The sequence below is a fragment of the Lolium perenne genome, chromosome 5, assembly GCF_019359855.2.
Source record: "Lolium perenne isolate Kyuss_39 chromosome 5, Kyuss_2.0, whole genome shotgun sequence".
Lineage (NCBI taxonomy): Eukaryota > Viridiplantae > Streptophyta > Magnoliopsida > Poales > Poaceae > Lolium > Lolium perenne.
Window position 1 is genome coordinate 228478948 of NC_067248.2, and position 27819 is coordinate 228506766.

Below are 27819 nucleotides of genomic sequence, written 5' to 3' on the forward strand. Positions count from 1 at the left end.
ACTATGCACCATTCATAGGGCAAATTTTGAACAATCAAGTAGCAAAAAATGAGCTGGTATTCTTGCACAACTAACAAAATAAGCAGGCATATGTGCCTGGAGCAACCCTCCAAGTATGCAAAAATATTTTAACCAAGCATCCACTTATCTGTTGAATCCAAGAAAGTTTCACTAAAGTAGGTATGATGCTATTTTCTGAATAATCTGTGTTTCAAGCAAAAGAAAATAATGTATTGCACTTTTACAAATACACATGTTCTCACTCCCAAATAGATTGATATTTTGAGACGAACACAATTTTCATATCTACTCTGTCCGTTCCTCTTTATTATATTTGTACCCAATCCGCCACCATTAACAGTATTTTAGCCAGCATGTAAAGCATTGTTATCTAATCTTGCCAGTTTTTGCCCTCCTAGTTGCATTTTAAATTTTCTGAATGAAGCGTGCCACACTTTTTCCTCCAATTTTTCCTTTCACAATTTCTCAGAAATTTGGTACTATTTCCCCTCATTTAATTGGTTCTAAGTGGAACCAATAAATATTCGTGCAACCCTTAGTTGTTGTGATGTCAAATGACTGAATTTGATCATAAATTAACCACTGGTGTAATAATAGTCAAAAGCACAACAGCCAATTGATCCATGGTATCAATTAAAGCCACACAAAATGGAATTACTCTCAGGCACTATGTTGAACATCTGGCAAGATGGCATATATACTTTGAGGGGATCATGATCAGTATAACTATTAACTACTAGAATGTAGCGTGCTACTGCTACTTTTGTTTTGTTTTATATAACATGGATGAAACTGGGTATGAAAGTTTGCGAGTAATATATATATATGCTACATCCATGAATTATGCCAGACTTTGCAGAACTCAAATCCCCTGTACACAAAAAAAAAACTTCCACACTAAGCTTTTACACTTCCACTTGTTTCAACTCCAGTTCTTTACAGATGATTAAAAAAAAACTATAAATCCACCACCCTAACATGCTGCTGATAGGACAGTAGAGAGGAGGTGGCGTCTTGGGTCAAGGCAGGGGCTAAGAGGCTGAGAGATGTCATACCAACAACATTCCCTTCGCTTTCTGGGCCCAAAGCAGTGCTTTGTTTCCTCCTAGGAGTGTTTTTTTAGCGATGGTTACCTCCTAGGAGGCGTGTAACAAATTTTATCTTTTCAATGAAATGAAACGCACAGTCCTTTGCGTTTTCTTGTAAATAAAATCAAGTAAACACTTCTTCCCACTTGCACAGTTCGTGTGGGTACGAGGTCGGAAAAAATATTGCTCAAAAGTGCTGAAAACTTTAGCTCTTTTATGCCACATTACAGATGTAAGTATACCAAAAAAAATCAGCATTCAAACTTCACATGCTATTATTTGTAGATGTTAGGATAGATGTAAGGCAACAAATTCCAATTATGAGTAATCAGACACCTCTATAAACCAAAGATGCATCATTCACTGAAACTAGCACAAGCAGGGTTACAAGCATTCTGCCATGAATTGCGAAGGAACTTCTTTTGAGACAAAAGGCATGAAGGCATTCTTTTTCACTAAAGCAAGTTATATGATACATAAATTGATTAATGTAGTAACAGCTGGCATCAGCAGCTTACAGTACATGACCAAACAGCAAAGAAATTACGACAACCAACTGACATAACAGATTAAAATTAGTATTCGAGCGCAACAGAACAGAAATAAATTACTGACAAACCCATTGAAGCAGCAAGTTCAGATTTGAAGCTTGAGCTTAGACAGTACCTCCTCAGCCCAGGTTTAATCCTGAGTAGGCCACAAAACACACCATCGCTGAATGAAGTAGATCCTCTCTTAGAGCATCGACGTGAAAAAATGGGCTTTGGACAGAAGACAAGGCATCTTCAAAATGGGCATCAACTACACTTGTAGCATCCGCTGGAGGGCATGTCAAAGGGATGACAGAAGACAAGGCAATCTTCAAAATGGGGATCAACTACACTTGTAGCATCCGCTGGAGGGCATGTCAAAGGGATCATCCATTGACAAATCATGGGTATTCTTGTTGTGTGTGAAGTCAACCTTAGAACCATATTCCAGTTCAATTTGAGCATCTCGAGAAGCTCTATCTTTGATTCGTAGCATCCCATGCTGATCAGCAAACCATTTGTGCTGGCGCTGGTAAGGCAATGTGATTTTCATTTCCTTTAGTACTTTCGCATTCAACACAAAGAAATTGGCGAAGTCAATAGATGGACTCTTGGTGCCATCATAATTCTTTAGCACCACTTTTTGAAGATGGAGCTCAAGGCATTCAATTGGGTCCAGGGGGTCATACTTCCGGGCATTGTTCATAACCATCCATGGGCGTGAGAGTGGTTGGAACTGGCGATAGAGAGAGCAAACAATACAAAAGAAGTTGCCAACATGTTAGCAATACAGTAGTTGGTATCAAATCAAATGCTGATTTTGACATGTAGAGCAAGCAGCTATGTTTTATACTCACAATGACATACAGCCTCTCCAAATGGGGGAAGCACTTGATGAAGTTAATCACTGTATCCAGATTTGGGCCAACAGAGTCAAGAACCAAAACCCTCATGGTGTGGACTTTGGTTGTCAAGCTGACAGCAATCATTTTCTGCAAAGATACAAAAGTAAGTACAAATAAGAATAATAGCCTGCATAGAGGAATGCTGAATGAGCAAGGGGTGAAGGCTGCTGCTACCTGAAAAACCATGGTTCCAAAGTGAAGTTCTGCTATGTCTTCTGAGAGCATACCCAATATCTTCAGTTTAGGTGCCGAGATTATCCATATGGTCGGGGGGCCATACTTTGGATCGAGTGGTAGCAATCTCTCAAGGAGAGGAGCATCCTCGATGACCAACTCTTGCAAGAAGACGCCTCTGTTCCTCCGGTCAGCGCAAAAGCCTAAACTCTTAAGAGTTTGGGAGCATATGCAGAGGCGAGCAATGCCGCGGTTGCCCTTGAGCTCAAGGCTTTCCAATGCAGAGCAGCCAGATATTATGCCCTGGAGAATGTCCTCCGAGATGGTGACCCTATCCAGGGTCAGCTGCTTGAGGCATGGAAACTCCGGCACAATAAAGTTGGGGAAATTGCAATCGTGGAATTTGGCCACGCGGAGTGTGGGTGCGAAGCGGAACGTGGACGATGGCAGCAGGTACACCGTCTTCCTGTCAGCAACCAAGCGACCGTAGGTGATCTCCAGCTCCTGCAGGTTGTCCAGGGCTTCGGAACCCAGCCAGCCTCCGATCTCGTCGGCACAGTCGCTGACCAAGAGCCAGAACGAGAAGCGGCGAGCGGGGCCAGGATGCTCGGAGAGGATCTTCCGGATAATCTCGATGGTCGTCTGGCCCTTGCACTCGAGTTTATAGTCCACCACGAGGTTGAGAGGAGCGGAGCGCCAGAGCGGGCGCCACCGGCGAGAGATGGCCTGGGTGCGGGCGCCTTCCTTGGTGTGGAGAAGAGAGACGATGCTGCCCAGGACGGCGTCGGGGAGGCGGTTGATGTGATCTTGGTCGTCGACGGTTCCACTCCCCGGTGGTTCATCTTCTTGGTCGTTGATAGAATGGAACTTGCGCTTCTTGGAAGCTTGCGCCGCGGCTGCCGCTGCAGCCTCCCCTGCAGTGGCCGCCACAGCAGTTGCCTCCTTCGCGTTTAACGCCGCGGCGGACGCCGCCGCTGCCGCCTCCATGGCAGCCGCCGCGGCTTCCTTCGCAGCAGTCGCCGCCGCAGCCGAGGCCGCCACTACCGCCGCCTCCATGGCTGACGGGACGCCGGAGGATTTAGCTTGGTGATGTGGTGGTGTGTGGTCGGGGGCTTCGAGGATGGTGAACGGATCGAGGGTTTGGGAATCGACAGTTTATTCAGCGGCGAAAAATCTGGTGGAGAAATTAGCGGGAATTGAAAAGATTTTCGCGCCAACTTACTCCGCGGGTGCAGCGGGACTGCGGCCGGCGTTCTGGATCACGGCGGCTCTCGTGCCAACGCCCGAGATTTTCCACGGGGCGTTGGCGTGGGGGAGCTTGCAGTGAGCGGAACGGCTGTGGAGGTCTGAAGCAGGAGGAGGAAACACTTTATTTTCTCTACCCAAGAAGTGAAACGAATAGCCGAATATTCTTAAGCTTCACAGCATCTCGAGCCGTTCCCCAAACCGTACTCAAACGATGTCGGATCTAGCCTTAGAATGTTTATTTCTTCGTGTCGTCTTTGGGTCATCGCTCCCTAGCCGCGTCCCTCAAACGAGGCTCCAAACCAATAAAAATGCATGAAAATAAAGATTTTTATTTGAATTTGATTATATTTTACAAGTTTAAATTTAAATTTGATTATATTTTACAAGTTCAAATGTAAACGGCTAGATTATCTAATCCTAGCCTACTGGCCACCCGACGTTGCCTTCGACGACCCTGCCTCACCGTTGCCTCGCCTCCGTCGCTGCTCCTGCGCCGCCTCTCCCTACGGAGCGTGACGAGAAGATGTCGGTGCTCGTTCACCCCGTCGTCGCCTACCCTCCCCAGCTGCTCATAGGGGAGAGTTCGACGGCGCAGCAAACCTGCTTCTTTTCGCTGGCACGGGCGTCGTCCTGCAACTTTTTCTGCGACTCGAACGACTAGAGGAGCGCCAGTTGCTGCGCCGCCGCCTCCTTCGGGTCCGGCCCATCGTCGTCGGAATAGTCGTCGTCGTAGCCCTCCTCCTCCCTCTACTCCCCCTCCTCCTCCTCCATTTGCGCGGCTGCAGCCGCCAACGCATCCGCCTCCGCCGCCCGGGACACCACTTCGGTTGCCGCCTCCTCCTCCCGTAGATGCTGCTCCAGTGCCTCCCGCTGCTACCGTTGATGGAGCTCCCGCATCTGCAGCCGCTCCTGCAGTCCCATCTCCTCCGCCCGGCGCCGACGCGCCTCTTCCGTCGTGGCAACGTCAAACATCGCTATGGTGTCCGCTAGCGCCGCCTTCTCCCACGCTTCATTCTCCACCTCCGGGTCGATGTCGAACTCCTTTGGTGGTGGAGATGGAGGCGGAGGTGGAGACAGTGGTGAGGGAAACTGGCCATCGCCGGCGTGGTTCATCATTGTGTAGGTGGTGCGTAGGCGACGAGGCATGCGTTTGCGGCAGAGAAAGGGATGCTGGCGGCTGTGGTAGCAACCATTGAACGGAGGAGACCCTTTTATAGACGTCGGCGTCGCGAGAAGAAGCGGGAACAAAGCGGGGGAAGAGGCCAGAAGCCGCGGGAACACGCCGTGGCGTGCGACGCATGGAGAAGGCGCAACACCGACTAGACATCTCGCTTCCCCCTCCATCGCCATTAAGGCAAGGCTACGACGCTTCGTTCGTGTGTCAATGATGTGTCAAACCCGCCACTCCCCACCTCACTTCTCGCTGTGTCCGGCGCTCCCGAAGCGTCCCCTGCGAACCGGGAACGGGCTCGGGACACCGGACACTGTATTGAGTCTCGCTGAACTAAAGTAGGTTTTGGGACGCTCGACTAGGTCCGAAAATATGTTAGCCCCAAAATGCTTTGGGGAGGCTGGAGATGCTCTCAGTTCACCATTTCCTTTCTAGTCTCCCAGGTTTCAACTGTCCAAATTGGCAACAGGCGCCTGGTCATGCGTGCAAGAAAACATAGGAGACAAGAACCCCGGATGATCTCGATTCAAAAGCTTATTACGCAACCATCCAAAAAAATCCATGTTGCGAAACGAAGCCTTTTTCACAACCTGAAGATGCTATTCTAACTCCTAGGTTTTTTTTACCTGTACTACAAATCAAGAAACTTTTTCACAGAAACCTGATGGTAAATGACTCATTGTAGTATCTACATGCCAGATTGTTTTTTGTGTTTCTATAATCTTGTAAACTCAGTTTTTAAATGTTAAGGAAAAGAAGATCACATGACCAGAGAGCCATACGTCGGAGTTCACCAAGCACAAGTTATCTTTGATTCATAATGCTGCACATAAAGGCTAGATATTTGTTCTCATGATGACCTGCCTGCTAATTTCAATGAAATAGTATGGCTGAACAGAATGAATTATAAGACATTAAATGTTCAGTGGTAAAAGGACAGACATGTATAAGCTCCACATGCTTTTCATCAAACATTATCATGAATCTGGCGCACAATCATACTATCAATACTACTATGCACAGGGAAGGAGTTGCATCCCTCATCGTGGTTCAATTACATTCAGTAATACAATGTCAACAACCAGACGAGTTGAAAAGGGAAATAGCTAAGTAGTAGTCATATTTATATTGCCATCAGATTTTTTTTCCTTTTTTTTTTTTGGTTTCTGCGCCTCCTGCGTAAGCTTCAAGCTAACACCTCAAATCATGTTCCTTTGAAAATGTCTCTACCTCTTTGCCTTTTCCAATGGGAATGATGGAAAAACAATTGCCTACTAATTGAGGACAAAGGAGTTACAACGAAGACCAGACACCATGATGACTAGAGAAAAGTTTGCCACTCATCCTGTCATGTCGAAGAGGAACTCCATAACCCCTTGCAGAACTTGATTGCATACCCGGTGCCAGTAGCAAAGGCCCACAGGATAGCGGCAAGAAGAACCAGTAGCGAGACCGAAATCAGCCCCGCGCCCCTTCTTCTAAGCTGAATAACTGGGGCGCTTGGTTCTTCATGTGAAGCTTGTTCTGACCTAAAGCTAGAAATGCGTTGGAGTGTTCTGTTCAGGACATTGCTTTCAGCAGCCAAAGCTGGACCGGCAGGGACTGCGTCCAGCAAGGTTGATACAGCTGTGTTGAACCATGATTGTGAATCCTGTGGATTCCGGTTAGATGGTTCCTCATTCATCGTATGAATATTGGAGGTGCCTGCAATGTTCAGAAGCAATAAGTTCAGACGCTTTGACAATGTTATCTGAGATAATTTTTAGGTGATCACATGAAAAGCTTGAGAAATGAAATGAACTCATTAAGCACCTGATGCGTGTGAGGAGAAGATGACATGGTTATGCTGCATGCTGTTCCGCACATTAAGAGCAACCTGGTTCTGTGTCCATGATTCAGATGTGTAGTGAAAGGCCTGGTTCTGGGATCCATTATCGCCAAGATAACCATTTTGGTTTTCAGTCCCCACTCCAGCTGTGTCAAATGAGCCAGGAAGAAACATTGAAGCATCAGCGTACTCCATACTATCATACATCCCATTCGATGCAGAAATCAAGTGCTCAGTTGCAGTACAGTTCACACCCTGCCCTGCGTCTTCAAGATCAAAGAAATCGTTGATTTCAAGGAACTCGTCATCAGCATCCTGACTGTCGTAACTAGCCAACCCTGATACAGATCGCAGGGCACTAGTTTCTTCAGTGCAGTTTGTTTCCCAACTCAATGGCATGTTGGTGAGAGCAGACTGTGCAATATGATTACTGGGCTCACATTGTGGACCAAGATTTGTGCTCTCTTGCAATACGGAAGAAGGATCTACAGAGCTGAATACAGCGCCAGGACATCCTTGGAAATCTCCAACGCCAGCCTAGGCAAGTCAACATAAATTAAGATTTATATAAAACTGGGCAACAGATGCAGAATAGCTCATGCATATTACTGCAAAATGTGGTAGTGTTATAGAATCATTCAAACTGTCTCTGATGTCATTTAGGGACAATAGCAGAACATATTCTCAAATACTGACCAGACCCAAGAATTGTTGTCTTATCTCCCCATTCCAAATTAATTGAATTTCTAGCTTTGTCAAACTTCTTTAAGGTTGATCAAGGCTATAGAAAAATTATATCACCATCTACGACACCAAACTAGTTTTGTTAGATTCGTCACATCATATATATACATATTATACATGGTTTTAAAGGCGCCAAGGCGTCCTAAGGCGAAGGGGGGGCGCTCCGACGCTTAGGCGACGCCTAGGCGGACGCTTTGGACGCCTAGGCGCCTAAGGCGGGCGTTTTTCTAAGGCGGAGGGGGAGCGCTTGGACGCTTAGGCGTCCCTAAGGCGACGCCTAGGCGACGCCTTTAAAACCATGATATTATATGTTGCTCATATAAGCCCATTTTTCTATAGACTTATTCATAGGACAAAGTTAGAAGTTGAATTAATTTGGAAATGAGCGAGTACAAATTTTGCAAGTGTGTGAGCATAAATACAGAAGTAATTAGCAATTATGACAGATGCAGAAATAATTACTAGCAAGCAGGCAACACATCATGCATTCAAAATTCTGAATCATCTAAAGGAAGAGTAAGTACATAGCACAGATTATAGACAACAGCAAACAAACCTGATGGAAGCCGTGATGAGGAACTGGTGCGGAGAAATCTGCCTCTGTCAGTGGCTCAATGTTTTCCTGGTCATTCTCTAGCTGCAACAAAAGCCCTTCAAGATCCCCAAAGGGAAGCTCAGTGCCACTGCCAGCACACTCAGATGCGTCCGCAACGCCACTACTAGCGGCATAATCTGCGACACTGATCTCCTCCATGTCAGTGTTGGGCGAGGGCTGGTGATCATCGTGCTGAAGCTGCAGCTGGGGCACGGATGCAGAGAACTCCTGGAACGAATTGGCGGCGCGCTGGTCGTCTGATATTTGCATGAGAAGCCCCTCCAGATCCCCCAGGGGGAGCTCGGCGTTCTCCGCCGCCGCTGGCATGGCGCGGCTGCTGGTTGTAGCGTCATCGCTGGGCCAGGTTCGGCCGTGCTGTAGCGGAATTTGGGAAGAGACTGGTGTGGAGATAGATGATGGTGGGTGGTCGGTGGTTGGGGGGTCGTCTCCGTTTTGCAACAGGGGCAGCTCCAGATCCCCAATCAGCAGGGTGGCGGCCCTAGGCACGGTGGCGGCGGTGGTGGAAGGGTGAGCAGCGGGCTCCGTGGCGAGGGGCAGCTGGACGAGGAGGTTGGCGTCGTGGTCGTCAAGCCAGTCCTCCTCCCGGAAGGGCGCGCCGTACTGCTCGCCGTTCTTGGGCCCGGCGCCGCTCTTCTCGAAGAGCTTGTAGAGCGCGAATGGCTCGCGGGCGTGCGGGAGCGCGTCGGGGAGGAGGGTGTACTCGTGCATGACCCAGTCGGTGCGCTGGCCGCGCGGCGCGCGGCCGTGGTGGTAGACGAGCGTCTTCTTGTTCCCCACGGCGCGGCCGCCGTTGCAGATGGCGCGGTCCTTGCCCGTGGCCTTCCAGTAGCCGTCGGCGGTGGTGCGGCTGGCGCGCGAGCCGTTGGGGTACTTGCGGTCCAGCCGGCTGCAGAAGAACCACTGCTTGTCGCCGGTGCGCAGCGCCGACCTCTCTGCTCGGGCAGCGGCGAATCAAGGTCAGGAATCGGGATGGGAGGCGATCGGATTTGGGGCGGGCGGGCGGCGGGGGAACGTACCGGGGAGGAGGGAGGGGTGGGACTTGTAGACGTCGACGTCGGCGATGTAGGGGGTGGGGCGGGCGGCGGCGATCCGGCGCTTGAGGAAGTAGAGGACGAGCTCCTCGTCGGTGGGGCTGAAGCGGAAGCCCGGCGGCCACCGCGGCGGCGGGGTCGCCATCGTCGCCGGCGGAGCGGGATGGGGTTTGGTGGTGTACTGCGGCTTGCGTCTGAATGCTTTGCGGGGTCAACAAACTCTTGCTCCGGCTGAGTTAATATGTCTCTGTGTATGTGGGACCCGCGGGTTTACGCGGCTTCGTGGCAGCTTCTCGCTGGGTCCCAAGGCCACACAAAGTCATGGTGTGCACACGGCCCGAAGCAAGTCGACCCCACCGGCCAGTGACATGGTACACACGAATGAGATCGACCAAAAATAGACACGAATGAGAATGAGGTAAATGGCCAGTCCATCTTCCAAGCTATATTTGTTCTTTTAGCAGCATCTTCCAAGCAATATGTTTAGTTTTTACAACAAAAAGAAGGTGACATGTTCGTGCGTCTTACCATTTACCTCTCGTGCAAATTTAGTCTCGTCCAGCAATTTTTATCTCTCAACAACCTAAAAAGAGACCGTATCCATAGCTGCGACTAGAACATTCTCTTGTTCATCGTCATTCTAGCTAACCCATTGACAAGCTATGGGTACAAAGTGCTTGCCAACCGTGTATAAAACTATAAATAAATGTACTTTCCTGTCGTAGCAAAGGAACACCAAACAACCTGATTAACATGTGTATAGGTTTTATGAAATATTGGCAGGTCTCCATGGTGAACAAGATGCTCTGGAGCTCCGTGCTGGTGCTGACGGCTTGCTAAGGCTTGCTACGTCTGTTGGAACAGATGGAGCATCTTCTGGAAGTGCTGATAATGGGAATCGCCTTCGTCTGGAGAATAGGAGCCCTGATGACAGAAATCCTGATGGAAATCATTAAGAAGATACTCCTGGTGGAATTGCTGCTTCTGAAGTTGATGTCTAGCTTTCTATTAGCTAGCTGTTTTACTTTTGCCCTGGCTGTTACCCCTTGTGCTTTAGGCAGGGGTTTTATGTTCTGTAATACTTATAAACTTGTTCTAGTCTTTCGCCTGAACGCTAGCATTAGGCGGCGATCCCTCCCTGTGTGTGTCAGAACCTGGTGTATTTTCGTTATCTGATGATAATGAAAATTCGATCCTTTTGGATCGTTTGGAAAAAAAAAACATGTGTATAGGCCACAAAAGGCATGATGTCGAGAAGGGCTAGATCCAGTTGTTCCCACCAGCCAGCGAAACAACAGCTCCCTCAATACAAAAAAAACAAAGTGACACAACACATTGTGATTGAGACATGATTGCGATATAAATGTTTGTGTAAGAAAACAAACGAGCGATACACTATGGCTTGAAAACAATGTATGATAACAATGATACAAGTCCATCTTCCAAGCGAAATTTGTTCTTTTTGCAAAATCTTCCAAGCGGTATGGTTAGTTCTTACAAAACAGTAGAGGTGTCAGGTCCGTGTGGTCTTGCCATTTACCGTTCCTATGAATTTAGTCTGGTCGAAATAATTTTATTTCTCAATGTAAAGGGTGACTATGTTGTTCAAAATTCTCTGGTTTATCATCATTCTCCCTGACCCATAAACAAGCTATGAGTTCAAAGTCCTTACAGAACCTTGATATAAAATTATAAATGCGCTTTCCCTTTTTGAAAACAATACAATAGGGGAAGCACCTACAGTGATTTTTTTTTAAATAATAACAACTCAAATCTGGGTCCCTAGGGATTTGAACTTGAGTGAGTGGGTTGCATATCCACTTTTCTAACCAAGTGAACCTACATGATCGAGAACAACTAAAAATACGGCAATAGGAATGAGGTAAATGTAGTTGCCTACGGAAATGTTGGGCCTCTTTTGATTGTAGGAATTTTATAGGATTTTTGTAGGACTTCAATCCTTAGGATTTATTCTATGGATTGCTTTCGATCAAAGGAATGGTGGTACCCAAATTTCTGTGGATTAGATAACTATGTTACAATTTCATAAGAATGTTTACATCCACCCCAGCCTTCTTTTTAGACTAAAGTGTGTTGGATCGAGAAATATTCCCAGTGTTTTTCCTGCGTTAATCCAAACGATCATTCTTGTAGTTTTTTTTTACAATCACATGTTTTGCACAAACAAACATGTTGGATTCCTATGTTTTTCCTATTCTTGCGTTTTTCAACGATCCAAAGAGCCTTGTAGATGAAGTAAACACTGCATATGATACATTAATAGTAACGACAAGCCCATCTTCCATTTGAATTTTTAACAAACTTCCAAGTTACATGGTTCTTGACAAAATAAAAGGGTGAAAAGTTCATGTAGCATTGTCATCTAGAATTCCTGAGTACTTTGTCTCATCAAAACAATTGTTATTTCTCAACTTATTATAGGGATACCACATAACTGTTGCGTCATTGTGTGTAGAAAATTCTCCAACTCATAATATTTGCTAACGTTAACCCACCGACAAGGTATCCGTTCAAAGTCCTTACCAACAACACTAAAACTGATTATCAAAGTTTTTGATATGTCAACTATGAGGAGTTTTCAGTTCTTCTAGACATCAATGAGAATGAGGTAAATGTTTGTCTAAGAAAACAAATGAGTAACGCATATGGCATAAAAACACTGCATAGTAGCAATGGCGAGTCCATCTTCCAAGAGATATTTGTTCTTTTGGCAACATCTTCCAAGCAATATGGTCAGTATTACAAACAAAAAAATCACATGTTTCATTAGTCTTTCCATTTGCAACTTTTGCGCATTTAGTCTCATCAAAACAATACTTATATCTCAACGTACATGGAGACCGTAACACATCTGCATGTCAAACATTCACAAGATAATCCTTATCATCGCTAACCCACGAGTATGAGTTCATAGCCCCTCCCAACTTCGAAATCATATAGAAATGTGCTTTTTTTTTCCCTTACTACCATAGTAATAAAAACAGTAAAAATAACAAATTTATAGGCCACAAAAGTCATGATATGCACAAGGCCCGAGGTTATTCAACCCCACCAGCGTATGACACAATAGTTCCCTTTTAAAAAAAGTGACACATCAAACGGTGAATGGGATCAACTAAAACGAACATCAATAAGAATGAGGTAGATGTAGTTGTCTAATAAATGGAAATGCAGTAAACAACGCATGATACATTCATATTAACAATGAGTCCATCTTCCAAGCGAATTTCTTTCGATAACCTCCAAACTATATGGTTCTAGACAAGAAATATGACACATTCATGATATAATCTTGCCATCTAGCATTCTAGCTTGCTTAGTCTCATCGAAAGAATTGTTACTACTTTCTCAACTAGTCAACTTATATTGATACCTTATCATGGGTGGGTCATTGCGTATAGAACATTATCTGGCTTTTTTATCATCACTACCCCACCAATGAGCCTTGCCAAGTCCTAATTCTGATATAAATGTGCTTTCCTTCTTTATTTCGTAGAAAAAAACACTCGCCCATGGGGAGGAGTCTTACGTTCTCTCAGCTACCTGGAAAAAAAAATCTAGATTTGATTGCGCTCATACTCCTCTCTTTTTCTATCTTATCTTCCTTTCCCCCTTGTATGATTGCTTATTGAGTTTGTTGTTTTGCTCATTTTAGCTTCTTTCCTTTTGTTGCTTGTTCGTTGTTTCGAAGTGCAAAATAAATACAACATGTGCAAAGACATAGAAGTTGAGGAAATTTTACCCTTTGATTCCATCCATGTAAACACATGATGATTTGGTAATTACTTAGTGATTAGCTAGGACTAAAAATATCCGCACCAGTCACATAATATTAAGAAAAAACATCTGCACGTTCGATCGTTTAGTTTCACATTTATTTGTATATCCCACAATATAACTCCTCATGTTTTGTCCACTAAATTTATTTTATATCTCAGCTATCTGATTGTTGCATATTGCACTAGCAAAATCTCCAAATAGACTATCACTATGATATGAGCCCAGTTAGGAGAAAAAAAACTAAAGCTACAGGTAGTAGTTTCATGAACTTTGGAGCACTCTATGTTTAGAAATTTCATCCTAAGCTCAAGCATAAGATCTATCACTTGGTATGTTGTGAAGCTCATCCATATGAATCCAGGGTCACTTGAATCTGACTCGATATGGAAACTTAGCAACAGAATATAAAACCAATCTTAGAAGTAAATAAAATAAAATGTAGCAACAAAGAAACATAATGAATTCTAGATGACAACGAAAACATTTTCTCAATCAATACATATCACCATGTGTTTATTAGCATTTCCCCTCTCAAAATTGGAACTGTTAATAGTCAATGTTTTGTCTCCTTTGATGCATTTTTAGAAGCACAACCAGTGTGACTTCAAGAAGCGCCACCCACTCATGCTATACAACACTACACAACTACTGCAAGCCTCAACGTTTAAGGAATAGAAGAAAAACCATGACTGTTTTGCGCAATGGGCCATAGGCTAAAAGAATTATGCACCCATAGACAAAGCAAAAAAAAAGTAATGTGGTACTGTTTATGAATACAACAATGCCGACTGTCGCTGCCTCAACATCAGAGGCAGTGCAGCACACCTGTACACAACACAGGGCTGCTGACGTCGGTGTATGATTTTAATCGATTGATTACAATACACAACCGAAGAAGGCAGAAGGATAGAAACCAGCTGCTTCTTTGCTCTACTATACTAACATAAATGAAGACCATGTGATCATCTACAATACGAATATTGTACAAAAAAGATGACCCACGGAAAACCAAGTTGTTGTCCTCGGAGCAAATCATGTGATTGGATCCCTCTGCGCACCTGGCGGAGCGGTAGGCATCGGGAAGTTGAACGAACGATAAGAGCCGCCAAACTGTGGGGCCTCCACATATGGACTCTGGACAAAAGGAAGAGTACCATTAGCTCTGATGGCGAGGGAAGTAAAAAACCATGCTTGGTGTAAGGAGAAGTGAGCAAGCTAAAGCTCAATGCAGCTTGAATTCAATAGGTCGCCACAAGGTGAATTTTAGTATTCTGCTTTTGAAGTTTTTATCTAATGATATTTCAGAAAACAGCCTTGTATAAAAGCTTGCATTTATGCTACAGATGTCACAATAATGTTTTCGGAAGATGGTAGGCACCTGGGAATACAGTGGGTTTGCATCGAATGGCTGCCCCCTTGGAATTTCGGGTGATGAATCAGGAGAGATGCCAACATTATCATCCAAATTATTTATCGTATTCGGCACTGTTGGTGTTTCCCCTTCAACGTTGAGCTTAACACGCTGTGGCAGAATAACCCAACTTAGCTCATCGAATATCACCAGACAACTTACATGTCAAAACCAACAAATAATGAATAAATTTATGAAGAATGATACCTGGAATATTTTGCCTAAAGTTTTCAATCCTTTAGCTCGAGCTTTCAGTTCCTCCCTCCTAACACTGCTATCTTGAAGCACCTGATAATGGTAGAATATTTAAATCCAGTGCTACAACTTATGACAATATTTAAGATGAACACAAAAGACGTGGAAGAATAGTTTAAGGGAGTCAGGATATGAGGACGGACCATTTGGCAGACCCGTGACAGGGTTGCCTCTATATCAGCAACATTAAGCTTCCACAACGAATCAACCATAACACTTTTATGACTCTGCATGTAAGCTTCAAGTTGCTCCTCGGTGTAATTACATTCTGCACTAAGATGCTTCTTTAAGTCTTCCTGCAACTGCATAAGAGCTATTGCACCTGCATAAAAAAAAATCAATCCAAATTACAAATCTTAACTGGTAAACTAGCATAGCATGTAGCAAAACAAACATTAGTTATTGAATAGGACAAATAATAAAATAAGTTTTACCTGTTGCAGCTGTCACTTGGGATTTAATAAAATGACCTTTGTTTCTAAACCATTCAGCTATAAATGGAACCCCCAAAAGGATAGCTTTCTTTCCAAGCTCCTTGGCAGCTTGTCTTGAATACATGTAACCAATAGTACTCAGCATATCAACCCCATATGCTGCAGGACATGAAAACCAGAAAAGAACATTCAGCTGATCAAAATCAGGTTCATGAACATAGGAAAAGAAGGGAATCTCAAAGTTTGATTCATATAGGTAATATACACCGACAAAATGATCAAACAGTTCCAGAGCTTTGTGTAAAAAAAAAAGGAAAAATAGATAAAAGTATAGAGCAGTGAGCAAGTGAGAAAATTTTGTGAAAAGCATTTCAGAGAGTGATGAGAGGATTGTCATGGATGCGCACCTGCATCAGAAAGTCTCGACACCTCAGCCTCAGCAATCTGGATAAATTCATGTTTGTTTCCTTGAACATAAATGTTCAATCTATTCTTCAGTTTTTCTGCTAGTTTTTCCTCCCTTTCCCTTTGTACAGTCTGCAGTAGTTGTTAAGAGCTTAATTATGAAAGCAAGAACAACATTGCACCACTTAGTAATTAAAAAAATGCAGCACTGAAAAAGAACATGCATCTTAGTTAGCTTTTTATTAAAATAACAACATAAAGCATGTTTAGTTGCAATCTAGCAATTAAGCCATCAGCCCCTAATTTCATCTAATTGCTACTGCAAACACTAAGTGACTCCGTGTGTATGCTAGAAGCAGCGGAGTACTGTGGAGACTGAGAAAGTGAGAACTGAGAAGAATGAACAATAATATTCCACATGAGAAATATCATGCAGAAAGAAGAGTACGTTATGCAATATTTGATACTAACATGAGAAGTGTAACGAACCAGCGAAACAAGAACACTAGAAAAAAAATTCTTGAGTTTGAAGTCTTTCCAGAGGCATTATGGCTTCTAGTGTAGCAGAGCGTAGTGTTAAATATTGATCTCACTGGAATATAGGTATGCATCATAACTTGGTTGAACAGTGTATAGTTGGAAGCTAAAAACAGCTCATGTTCATACACTATTTTGTTAACAAAGACATACACGCATTTTGTCTTGCAACTTCCTTTCATCAATCTGTTCATCTTCACCAAAAATATCAAGTGAGGCCATGGATGCCATCGCCAGTTCACCAATGTAATCCTCAAAAATCTCACTACCAAATAGCATAGCAAAAATAGCTGCCGGATCAATCATTGTTTCCCTGTATAAATGATGATAGGAAACCAGTAAGAAGGTAATCATCTGGTACACATATGTCACCATTTACATTGTCAAACAATATATCTAGGAAAGGAAGGAACAATTTGGCAGTCAACTAAACCACTACACAAATAACAAAAAAACGCAGGTTTTTGTACATAAAGTTTGTCCTTCTATCCAATAAAAAAAGTGCTCCTGCCATTTGCTCGAAAAAATATATATCCACCAAGAACACCCAATTTTTTTTGAAAATTAGTCCAAAAAGTTCACAATAAGTATGAATTTTTCAATCATACTTACGTTGAAATACCAGATTTCCCATATGAGTCGTATGTTTGACGCTGTGCGGGGTCACTGAGTACTTGGTACGCCTCGCCGAGCTCCTGCAATCACAATAACTCTGGTGACCATACTATATAAGGAAATAACTGTTTTGAGAAGTCATAGCAAGTATTTAAGAGTGACAAGATCCACTGCATAGTAGCACTACTTGAGTCTTCAGCAATGCTCAACACATTGCAAAAGTAACTCGATAATGCATTATACTGGCTTGCAAGATGCTAATATCAGTACATGAGATACAGGCCCGTGGTTGAGAGTGATTAGTTACAAGGGGGACACAGGAAAACAGCTGATTGCCAGACATTAGTTTCACATGCTTCAGCGATTATGCAAAGCAATTAGTCTCATCTTTGTGCCAGACCAGAATGATTCATGGTGCCATTGAAACCTTGTTATTTTAGGCACAGCTGCTGCCACAATCATTTACGGAGAGACTAGATTATGCTTTGTGTAGTATTTCTTGAATGCATGTTGTTGGGAACAAGGTGCATATGCTCAGTTAATGCAAGTCCAGTTTTTGACAATGAATCACTTGGATGGTGGGCTACAGAGAGCACTTGAGTTATCTTGACCCCACACATTACTTACACTATCATTTTTTTGGGTTCTTCGACTAGCAGAGTAATTTCAATACCATGGCAATATACAACAGGTCTCGCTGCAGCATCGATTCGTTATTCAGTGAGGTTGCAACATTAATGCCTGTTAGCACTCGCATATGCTTGTACTACAGACGACAATTATGGTTGATTCAAGGACTCCCCTAGTGAGCCACAGCCAGTATAATATCGTTTTGATTCCTACGAGCGGAGAAGCAACAAGGCAATATTGATCGGTACCACAGTACTACATTGGTATTATCGTATATACAGCTAAACACTCGTGAGATACAGAGATGCACATTTCGCTCGTATTGACTGGTGTGGCAATTTGCCGATCAGCAGCGGGAAGCACTATTCGTGACAGTTAGAGCAGTATCAGGAGTTTTGCGTCATTCTGCTGTCGCTGGCACTCTGCATAAGTTAATCGTGGTAGTGAAACAAGAGCAGAGCGCGCGGAGGGAAGACTTGCCTGGAACTTGTGGGCCGCGAGGGGGTCATTGGGGTTCTTGTCGGGATGGACCTTCCTCGCCTGCAATAACACCACCACCAGCGGCAACCGCAATGAGGTTCCTCGAATCAACAAGAAAATTCGCCAGCGCGATCGAGCGGGGTGTGGAAAGCGCGCGCGGGAGAGAGGAATTCACCTTGACGTAGTAGGCCTTCTTGATCTCGGCCTCGGTGGCCGACGGGATCACCCCTAGCACGTCGTAGTACCCCGTCTCCCGCACCATCGAACCGAGCCGCCGCCGCCGGAACGAAACGCCGAGATCTCACGCTAGCTAGGCTCCGGCACGACCGGAGGGACCCGGGTTCTCCTCGCGCGGCCGGCGGCGGTGCGTGGTGGCGAGACGGAAGCTGGCGGGCGGAGCTGGAGGAGGAGGAATGGAAGGCCGGCGGTGCGGTGGTGTGGCGGGTGGGGATCCTCCGCCCGCCCGTCCGACCATAAAGCGCGTGGAATAATTCGCTGGCTTTGTTTCTTTTTTGGCTCCCGCGTGGAATAGTGGGAGGATGAGTCACGTTGACATGGAGCCCCAGATTGGTAAAACCCCACGCGCCCCTCCAACGGGACTCCCATGTAGATGTAGGTGGACCACATGGCCGACCGGCGACCGGCGACCGGCGACCGGCGTCGAGTTTGGCCGGCGACCGGAGCCGGCGAAGATGGCCGGGTTGGGTCGGAGGTGAGAACAACGCCGTCTCTCCACTAAAATCGCCTTCAAATGGCGAGCGGAGATTTTTTGGCTTCAGGGCAAAACTGTTTTAAAAAAAGCAGAAATCACATTTACAAATGTGTAAAATGTTAATATCAATTCCGAGCAAGCTGTGGAAGCCCAAAAATGCCTATGCAAACCTGCATTTGAAACATGCAGCGAACCTTGGAGATAATGGTAATGTTCATACGCTCAGCTATACCGTTTTGTTGAGAAGTGTGAGCATCTAAGGCTACCTAACAATGCATTCAGATTTGCAATATGATTCAAACTCGTTAGAACATAATTCCATCCCACTATCAGTGTGTGGACTTTCCTTATAGATATGTTCCTGATTCTGGAATTACCCGCCTGCTCTTACTGAAATCGTATCCCTTTTGATAGAGGTTCTTAATCTCCGGGATATCTAATAAGGAATGGAACCTAGGCACGCGCGCACCCAGTTTTCAAAAAATGAAAATAATGTTATTTAAAAGTTTTTAAATATTGAAATAAAATTTTGCATGTATATATTATGTTGATACATACCAAAGTTTTAAATAGCGGGCTATTGCAAATAGCGGCAGATTTTTTGGCAGCTATACAAGGCTATAGCCCAGCTATAGCCGGCTAAACCCATTTAGCGGTTTTGCTAATTCAATGAAAAAAAATAAAATCTGGGCAGCACATACCCATATAAACCAGTCTATAATTCACATAGGCATAGCATATTAACACAATTACATAAGAGGCACAAAGAAATAAGACGTAGTTCTGTCTACATATTATAACATTACAAGTAGCAACAATTTAAGACATAGTTCTGTCCAATATTACATAACCAACAAAAGCAAGTAGCATGTAGCAACAGAAATTTAAGGACCTAGTTTTGTCCACAAATTACGTAGCAACAACAGAGCTACAGCAAGTTCACAGCAAGCAATAGCAACTTTACATAACCAACAAGACATGCCTGCGATCACTCCGAGTCATCTGAAGCATCAGAGAGCTTGTCGTCATGATTACCTTCTGATTCCGATGATGAAGAATTGGTAGAATCAGAAAGTACAGCGTCTTCTTGGACAGAATTAAGCAAAGAATGGATGCTCTTCTTCCTCTTCTTCCTAATGTGTGCATGTCTCTTTCGGTGGGCTTGCGACGTCGATGCTTCTGGTTGCTGATTTTCAATATCACGTTGTTCTTGTTCGACTTGAACAATGGCTTCAGGGACAATCCCAGTAATGAATTCGTTCTCATCATCGTCCAGAACATCCTCAACTATCTTCTCTATGGGGTCTCTTATCTTGTTCTCTCTCCTATCAATCATCCTTGAGTTGACTTTGACAAAGACAAGGTCTCTAAGCCTATCACTAAGTAGCCTACTGCGCTTCTTTGTATGGACCTGTGTTTTGTGTGCACATTTTAGTAACCAACAACAGGTATATAAGTTCATACATGGATAATCTGCAATAAAGAACATGTTGCTGGAGTACTAGGACAATAAATTACTCGTGCTGGTACTAATAGTCTAATACCAAATGTACAATGCTACCACATGCAAAACTGAGCAAGGAGCTGAAAGATTTCTTACATGTTCAAATGCTGAAAAATTTCTCTCACAAGCAGATGAGCTGCATGTCAGACTAAGAATCTTTACAGCCAAATTCTTCAAGTTTGGTGAGCTTGTTCCATGATTCAGCCACCATGTTGCTACATTAAGGCATGAACAGATTATTAGTTGGACAAATAAAAACATGGCAAAAAGGGGAAGTCAGATCAAATCAACAAGCACTAACCTGGATCAAAGTTTTTGTTCTTCCTCTGTCTTGTGGCAATGTCAGTTCCAAAAGACTCCTTCCCAGCTCGATATGTCTTGAGTTCTTCAATCATCGCATCTTGTTCGTCATCTTCCTGAATCATTGTCGTAATGCACGTGATCACGGCTGCTCTAAATTTTCCTTCTTTTTCAATCTGAACCTTGTTTGGATAGTAGTAGTAGGGGTTCAAAAAGTAACCAGCCAAATGTAGAGGCTTCTTCAGCTTGTTGTCCCAACGTTTGTCGATGATATCCAAAACAGATTTGCAGCGGCTCTCATCATTGTCGAACCTCAACAAAATTTCTTGTTTTGCATCTAACATGCTACCATAGAAGAATCCCATTGCTGGCACATCACTATCCATTCTTCTTAACACATTGGCCATTGGCTCAAAGAAATCGACAGAAATATCAACATGTTTCCAGAAGGCTTCAGATTTCACCACTTTGTTAGCTTTGTCCCCTTTGTCCTTCTTTAAGTAGCCCATCTCATGTAGCTCATCTGATCTGAATAGTTTTTGCAGCCCATTCTTGTTATCTTGCAAGCTTTTTAGATTGAGATAAGCTGTGGCAAACCTTGTAACACCCGAGCGCACAAGGTCTTTCTTAAGGACACTCCTCATCAAAGCCAACACCCTTATATGAGCATACAAGAACACAGTCACTAGCCTTGCTTGGGTAATTGTTTTGTCAACCTCTGGAAGATTCCCTATGTCCTCCAACATGAGATCAATTGTGTGGGCTGCACATCCATTCCAAAATATGGAGGGTCTCTTTGCTTTTAATAGATTTGCTGCTGCTATATTGACACTAGCATTGTCAGTCACCACTTGTATAACCTTTTCAGCCCCTATATCTTCAATGCACTGATCAACAAGCTCAAAGATATATCTGCCATCTTTTTTGACAGCCGAGCAATCAATCGAGTTCAAGAATAAAGCACCGTGAGCACTATGAACAACTAGGTTCATTACTCCCCTGTCCACAAAATGTCCAAATGACACTATAATGTTTGGATTTATACTATTCACAGAAATAGAAACTTCTATTTTCTCATTTTTGTGTAGGTTACGTATAATCATATTTAATATATACATGCGTGCATTTTTCAAATTTTTCTAAAACTTTAAAATAACATTACTTTGAATTTTTTATAACTGGGTCTGGGTGCGCGCGCACCCAGGTCCTTTTGATATTTTCGATTTCAATACTTCCTATTCTGATATGAGCTACACAAAAATGACTAACGTGTGCATCTGAGTGCGCATATTTCCAAATCTCTAAATTTATCAGATTTTGTCATCTTTTGTAGCTGAAAATCAAATCAAGATGTAAACAAAAAAAGTTAATCCTGGTGTTTTGATCCTAGAGTTACGAATTGGAATTTCAGGACTTGTACAGAAGAATGGATTGATTGTGTATCAATGATTTCGGTAGTTGCAGTATACCATGTTGTGTACCACATTGTGTGAGTCCCATACGAGTTTTCGGAAAAAAATATTAATAAAACACCAATACATGTTATTCTAAATATGACCATCTATATGTTGTTGCAAAAAAAAAGAGGGAGGTAAATAATGGTATCAACTTCATGGTATGGTTTCACATGGTTGTTAACCTTCTCTTTACAGATCAAAAAATGGACACATTTTTTATTGGTTTTTACAGGTGCTCATGGTATTGCTTAACCTACGCAATTATTCACCTAAGAAAATATGGACCGGGGCACCGGGCAGATAGCGATATACTCACGCAATTCATATTGTGTGTGCCATATTTGGAATAGATTTTGCAACATGATAACAAGGTAGCATCAGCTAAGATTTCATATCAGGTTTATGGAACTGTATGTGATTCACTAGCTTGTTCCAACTTCAATAACAAACTGGCACATGATATTATAAGAACAAGGGTATGGCATCTCAAGCTGGATGAGTTAACAATTGATATACAAGCAAACTACACACCCGTGCTTACAAGCACAGTCCCGATCACCATCGCATCTAAAATTATACTATAAACGTCATGATAATTAATCAGAACTTAACATCTAAAGCTCAACAAGCATGGCATCGGCCACAAGGCTCAAGAACATCTAACTTAACCGTGGAGGGGATCTTGCATTGGATGTACTTTTCTATAGCCGAGAGCGCTAGAGGGACTTCCATGCGTGAGTGTGCACTCTCACGCATGGTAAAGCATTTGTCAATGTCGTTCTCAGAGCATCTAAGAACAAAACCAACGGTGTCCAGTGTAAGGGACTCTAGTGACCCTGAAGTCTCCATGATATGAACCATTAGCTCGATCAAGCTCTTTGCAGAGTTAAAGCCAATGATATCCACACTCTTCAGCTTTGCATGGCGATGTCCTGGCATCCGTCTCAGATCCGAGGGATCTCTGAAAATCGACTCATGCTCCTTGGGTGCCGGTACCTAAGGATGAGAACCAAATTGAACTAACGGCTCTACCATTTATCATCCCTAGATATAATCACATAACTGCAGGATGAACATTAACTTACTTGCAACACAAAAGTCTCCAAGCAAGGACAAGCAGCCAGAAAAGGAACAAAGGAAATATAATCATTGGTATGAGGATACGTGTATCCACTAACAGCAACCCGCAGGTACTTGAGGCAGAGGAATTGGCGCCGCATAATGCGGGTATTAGTCTGTAAAAAGATATCTCAGATTAGTTACCGTGCAAGATATATTACTTATCATATGCATACCTCTGTCAGAACAGTATACCTCCAGATAGGAAATTATCTCAAGACTTTCCAGATTTGGCATAGTAGACGGAAGGGTGTCACGAGCATCGTCCAGGGCAAATGAATATGACATTGTTAGCTTCTTCAACTGCAACGACTCTCCAAGTGAGAGTTGTACTCGTTCACCAAGAAAGGTAAAACTGAAGAGGTTTGGAGCTTTGCTCTCTATCGCTCGTAATTTGTCGCATCCGACAACCCGCAGGTCTCTGAGCCGCTGCAGCACACAAGGTATCTTCAGGCAAGTTATCTCATTGTTATTCCCAAATCCAAACTGCTCCAAAGCAGAACAACTGGAAAGAAGGCACCATAACTCATCCTCACTGATACACATAACATACAAGTGCAGAATCGTCATGCTTCTGAAGCAACTGAGTCTGACAGCAGGACGGAAGAAGCAGCCCGCAAGATGTAGATACCGAATCGAGTTCCCACACTGATCAGACAAAAGTGAGCATGGGAAGCTGTATGTTGTCTCATCTGAGGACAGCTGAAGGCGGAGTTTTTCAATCGCCGGTGTAAGAGCAACCCGAAGCCAGCTATCTAGAAAACAACAATCGCTGGACTTGTGGCCATAGAATTCGAGCTTGATACTCTTCAAGCCAATGCCGGAGTGGTTTGTCATAACTTTGTTAACTTTGCTGGCAAACTCATTTTCCACGCACATCTCATCCTTCCAAGGTCCATCTCTGTCCCAGCCTAAAATGGAGTTACTGAATGTGAGATTGGGGTAGCACCTCCAATAATGTTGAAAGGAGCGAGACACACAGGCAGCACGAGCAGCATCTTGCATTGGCACTAGTGAGTATATATGACGCCAAATGTCCTGCATGAACAAGTATTGGACAAGAGTTTAGCACTGGATTTTGAAGGAAAATGACTACTTTCGACTGGGGATAGAACAAAAAAGGGCCATTTGGTGCGATTGAAGATAGTGCATTCCTTTTCCCTACAAGTTCATTAATGTATTTCTTAAAAGACACAGCTGCTGATGGCAGCTACGAAATATATTTTTGAGTAAGTGTTGGAGTTGCCAATAGTATCGACTTCCTTTGTATCTCGGTAAACAGAATGCCTCGAATGATGTCTATTTCACAAAAGCATGCTATGCATAGGTCAACGTAGCACAGAACAACAAAGAACATGTAACTTCAATATTTAAAGCTCACGTAACAGGTTCGGCAGCTAACAATAAGGTTACTCGGCACAAGACTTGGTAACTACGCTGAGAAGATAGGATATTTAAGAGACCAGATAAATATTGGTGTTCTACAGACATAGCGGTGAAATCATACTCTGCCGTGAACCGTATTTCCAGATATTGCAGATGGATCACATATAACAAAATTATTGCAGGAACTTGGTTAGAGAGAAAAAAAATCAATAGTGCAGTAAAGAATTCCACTTATGTCAAGTAGTAAGAACGATCATTTCACTTATGTCCAAGCTTGGCACTCCTGGTTTAATCATGTTACTCTGTTCTGGGGAAGCCTGAGCTCAGTTATAACTTGCCACAATCCGCCCGAAGACTTGATCTTATGGACGACGGGCACGACACAGCCCAAACCTGAGCAGTCAACTGTGTACAAGCAGCTGTGTTGGAGATCGTCTAGCAAGCCGCACAGTGAAAGAACAAAAACCATAACCACGCTCAAAGAATTGTGCTGATACGGAACAGATCACCTCGCTCATCAAAATGTTTGATGAACTTCTGGCAATCCGTTCCATGATGACATTCATGAAAGCCCGCACTTTGGCAAACAGCACGCCATCCTGCAATGCTCGGGCTTAGATCACCAAAGGGGTTATATATATTAACCATAGACGGGGCACAGAAGGCGCCAAAACAACCAGTTAATCCTCATACCAACTGCCCCATCAGCATCCAGCTTAATATAATTTTCAGGCGGTTGCGTTCAAGCTCTTTGCAGAGTTAAAGCCAATGATATCCACACTCTTCAGCTTTGCATGGCGATGTCCTGGCATCTCCCCCTTTCTAAAACAGGCGGTTGCGTTCATTTGAGAACCAGTTAATCTCCCCCTTTCTAAAACAGAAACAGAGGTACTAACACACCGAGATGAAGCATTTGAGAATACATTTTTGAGCTAGCAGCCTAGCACAGGTCCAATAATTTGTGCAGCAGGGCAATGATTGAGATTTTTTATTACTCGCAATTGAAGTCTTCCATCATTATCACTTCATACATACCTCTGGAAGATCCAACCCAGAGTATTTCACTTTTTCTCCACCTTCTGAATCATCATCTTGTTGCGAGGATGAGCATCCTCTTTTCCCCAACAAAGGAATTGATCCATCTGCAACGCATCATCGTTATAAGCACACATATACTGACAGAAGAAAACAACAATGTAACCACTGGCATAAACACAGTTCCAATTTAGACCCGGTATCCAACTTGTACACAAGGGCATGAACGCCTTTGAGAACCCAATTTACTTGAGCATTTTTTAAGAGCATTACAACCTCTCTCAAGTCTCACATATTTGTGCCAGTCTGACGGAACATTTGACCTACCTATCACTGTATCAGGGAGTGAGATCCATATCCTGCCCCAACATCATTTGCAGTCCTAGCTTGCTAACAAGAAGGCTTAATTCACAACCACAGTAGTTGCTGATGGAGGGGATTGGCATCGATGCTAACAGATGGATGTACGTACTAAACATAATCTCATCACCGAGGCCAGATTTTTCTTCCGGAAAAGTAACCCTAAGGAAGCAAACGCAGCAGAACAGAGATTCATATACATATGCTAGGACATTGACAGTTTGATAGCAGGAATGAGCAGCAGCGGGGGCCGGGGAGGCGTCCCCGGGAAAGCTAAGAAGACGAGGGGGCTTACCACGGGTCTGGCGCCGCCGCTGCCGCTCCAGCGCGAGCACCCCCATGATACAGCGAGACGAGGATTCGAGGCGTGAAGGGAGGAAATCGCATCGGCGGGGCCACCTAGCCTATGAAACCGAACCCTAAATAGTAAATACTACATGATCTCGGAGAATTTCACCAGAAGCATATCGAACTTGAAAAACGCAACCCGTCTGGTGAATCTGCCCTTTTTTTCTTGTAAGCACGAAACTGCGGCCAAGAAACTTTATCCAATGGATCTTGAGATTAACGAAGTTACCATAAACACCTCGCTGTTAATGAGAACCTCATCTCCCACTGAAAAATATTCCGCATTTAATGAGACACCAAAGTATCAAATCTGAAGTTTGAGGTACCACTATCCTCCTAACCATCCAATCACATGTTGGTTCTCACCGATAAATCTGGCCATGCTAGAGCATCTTGTCGTTTGCGGTTCAGTTTGAGGTTTTTCGTAGATTTCTAGGCCAAAATAGACCTTGTAAACGCGTAGGATTTACCGGCCCCCGTTAATACCCGTTGTGGACGGTATATGTACCGTTCGGCCGAGCGGACGAGAGCTGAAACCCTCACTCCACCACCACTTTTCCTCCCTCGCATCCGCCGGTAACACGCCCGACACGCTGTGGGCGAGCTCAATCGCTCCCGCCGTCACCAGATCCGCGCGTCCCACACCAAAATGGTGTTCGGGAGGTCCTCAAGTGGTCGCAAGGGTGGCCAGATTGGCCGCAGAGGGTCCTCGTGTGACCACGGTGAGAGCTCGAGCGGCGACGGCTCGAGCAAGAAGATGAAGGCGCAGAAGGGCGCATCAGACGTCAATTGCCTCCGTGGCTCCTACCGCTACCTCAAGCATGCAGATGCGGCTGAACCTGGTGCTGGTGTTGGCGACCAAAGCTGTTGCAGCCATGGTGTTGTGGGTATACTTCATGGGTATGCCAACGACGTGGTCTAGATCCGGCAAGCCCAGGTGGTCCACAAATGGTGGTGGCGGCTTATGGCCCACCGGGCGGCCCATTTGCTGTTGATAGAAGATGGAGGAAGTCTAGCCTAGGAATAGGAGCCGGATCCCAACCGACATACGCCAGGAGTCAGATCCACGAAAGCCCATGAAGTGTACGGATCTATGACGTCAAGCTAGATGTAGTTGGATCCTTGACGTGCACGGCAATGTATATTCCGTAGTTAAGCATCTTGTATTTTGACTAAGACTCTCCGTAGAAACCCTAGATTCGTGCGCATTTATAAGCCGGATCCTGGGAGCCCTACATGGAGATCTCGAACTAGCGACGAGATAACCACAACTCATTGTAACAACGTGAAAGCGTCCATATAATTCCAGACAAGCAGCAGTAGGTGATACGTCCATTTTGCATCACTATTTTATATCATAATTTATTGTTATTCATTGATATATTTCATATTTAGAGGTGATACTTATGTTATTTCATCTATTTTGCATGTTTCATGATTATTGGAGGATCGCGCACCGGAGTCAGGATTCAGCTGGAAAAAGCGCCGTCAGAATGCAATATTTCGGAAGATCAACAATTGACGGAAATTATATGAAAAATCATATTTTTCCAGAAGACGAAGGGGGCCAGAAGGGGGAGCCGAGGAGGGCCGCCATGGGCCCACCTCATAGGCCGGCGCGGGCCAAGGCCTGGCCGCGCCGCCATGTGAGGAGGGGGCCCACAGCCCCCTCTG

The 27819-nt window shown here is 44.2% G+C and overlaps 4 protein-coding genes across 7 annotated transcripts; all 4 read right to left on the reverse strand.

Annotated features, from left to right (window-relative positions):
- Nucleotides 1-1546: 1546 nt before the first annotated feature.
- Nucleotides 1547-4099, reverse strand: LOC127302161 (FBD-associated F-box protein At3g52670). Its single transcript, XM_051332560.2, has 3 exons — nucleotides 2719-4099; nucleotides 2497-2631; nucleotides 1547-2375 (listed from the first exon to the last, which is right to left on the reverse strand). The coding sequence occupies exons 1-3, from the start codon at nucleotides 3772-3774 to the stop codon at nucleotides 1983-1985; spliced, it is 1584 nt and encodes a 527-aa protein (XP_051188520.1). The 5' UTR covers nucleotides 3775-4099; the 3' UTR covers nucleotides 1547-1982.
- Nucleotides 4100-6080: 1981 nt separating this feature from the next.
- LOC127302162 (uncharacterized) lies at nucleotides 6081-9557 on the reverse strand. Its single transcript, XM_051332561.2, has 4 exons — nucleotides 9342-9557; nucleotides 8266-9257; nucleotides 6950-7502; nucleotides 6081-6841 (listed from the first exon to the last, which is right to left on the reverse strand). Exons 1-4 carry the CDS (start codon nucleotides 9499-9501, stop codon nucleotides 6486-6488), a joined length of 2061 nt encoding a protein of 686 aa, XP_051188521.1. The 5' UTR covers nucleotides 9502-9557; the 3' UTR covers nucleotides 6081-6485.
- A 4309-nt stretch (nucleotides 9558-13866) lies between these two features.
- Nucleotides 13867-18457, reverse strand: LOC127302163 (chaperone protein dnaJ 10). The gene is made up of 10 exons (XM_051332562.2): nucleotides 18100-18457; nucleotides 17925-17984; nucleotides 16812-16894; nucleotides 16353-16512; nucleotides 15665-15794; nucleotides 15258-15416; nucleotides 14967-15145; nucleotides 14776-14856; nucleotides 14536-14679; nucleotides 13867-14291 (listed from the first exon to the last, which is right to left on the reverse strand). Exons 1-10 carry the CDS (start codon nucleotides 18184-18186, stop codon nucleotides 14190-14192), a joined length of 1185 nt encoding a protein of 394 aa, XP_051188522.1. The 5' UTR covers nucleotides 18187-18457; the 3' UTR covers nucleotides 13867-14189.
- A 912-nt stretch (nucleotides 18458-19369) lies between these two features.
- LOC127302165 (F-box/FBD/LRR-repeat protein At2g04230) lies at nucleotides 19370-26312 on the reverse strand. 4 transcript variants are annotated; one of them, XM_051332566.2, is made up of 6 exons: nucleotides 26093-26308; nucleotides 25765-25959; nucleotides 25438-25544; nucleotides 23212-24054; nucleotides 22983-23132; nucleotides 22340-22893 (listed from the first exon to the last, which is right to left on the reverse strand). In XM_051332566.2, the coding sequence occupies exons 4-6, from the start codon at nucleotides 24019-24021 to the stop codon at nucleotides 22519-22521; spliced, it is 1335 nt and encodes a 444-aa protein (XP_051188526.1). In that variant the 5' UTR covers nucleotides 24022-24054; nucleotides 25438-25544; nucleotides 25765-25959; nucleotides 26093-26308; the 3' UTR covers nucleotides 22340-22518. The 4 variants fall into 4 exon arrangements, with proteins under 4 accessions (XP_071676442.1, XP_071676443.1, XP_051188526.1 ...); XM_071820341.1 differs by lacking the exons at nucleotides 22340-22893; nucleotides 25438-25544; nucleotides 25765-25959; nucleotides 26093-26308 and adding exons at nucleotides 19370-20047; nucleotides 20237-20355; nucleotides 20442-21439 and having other exon boundaries at nucleotides 23212-23353; XM_071820342.1 differs by lacking the exons at nucleotides 22340-22893; nucleotides 25765-25959 and adding an exon at nucleotides 21278-21439 and having other exon boundaries at nucleotides 26093-26312.
- Nucleotides 26313-27819: the final 1507 nt, after the last annotated feature.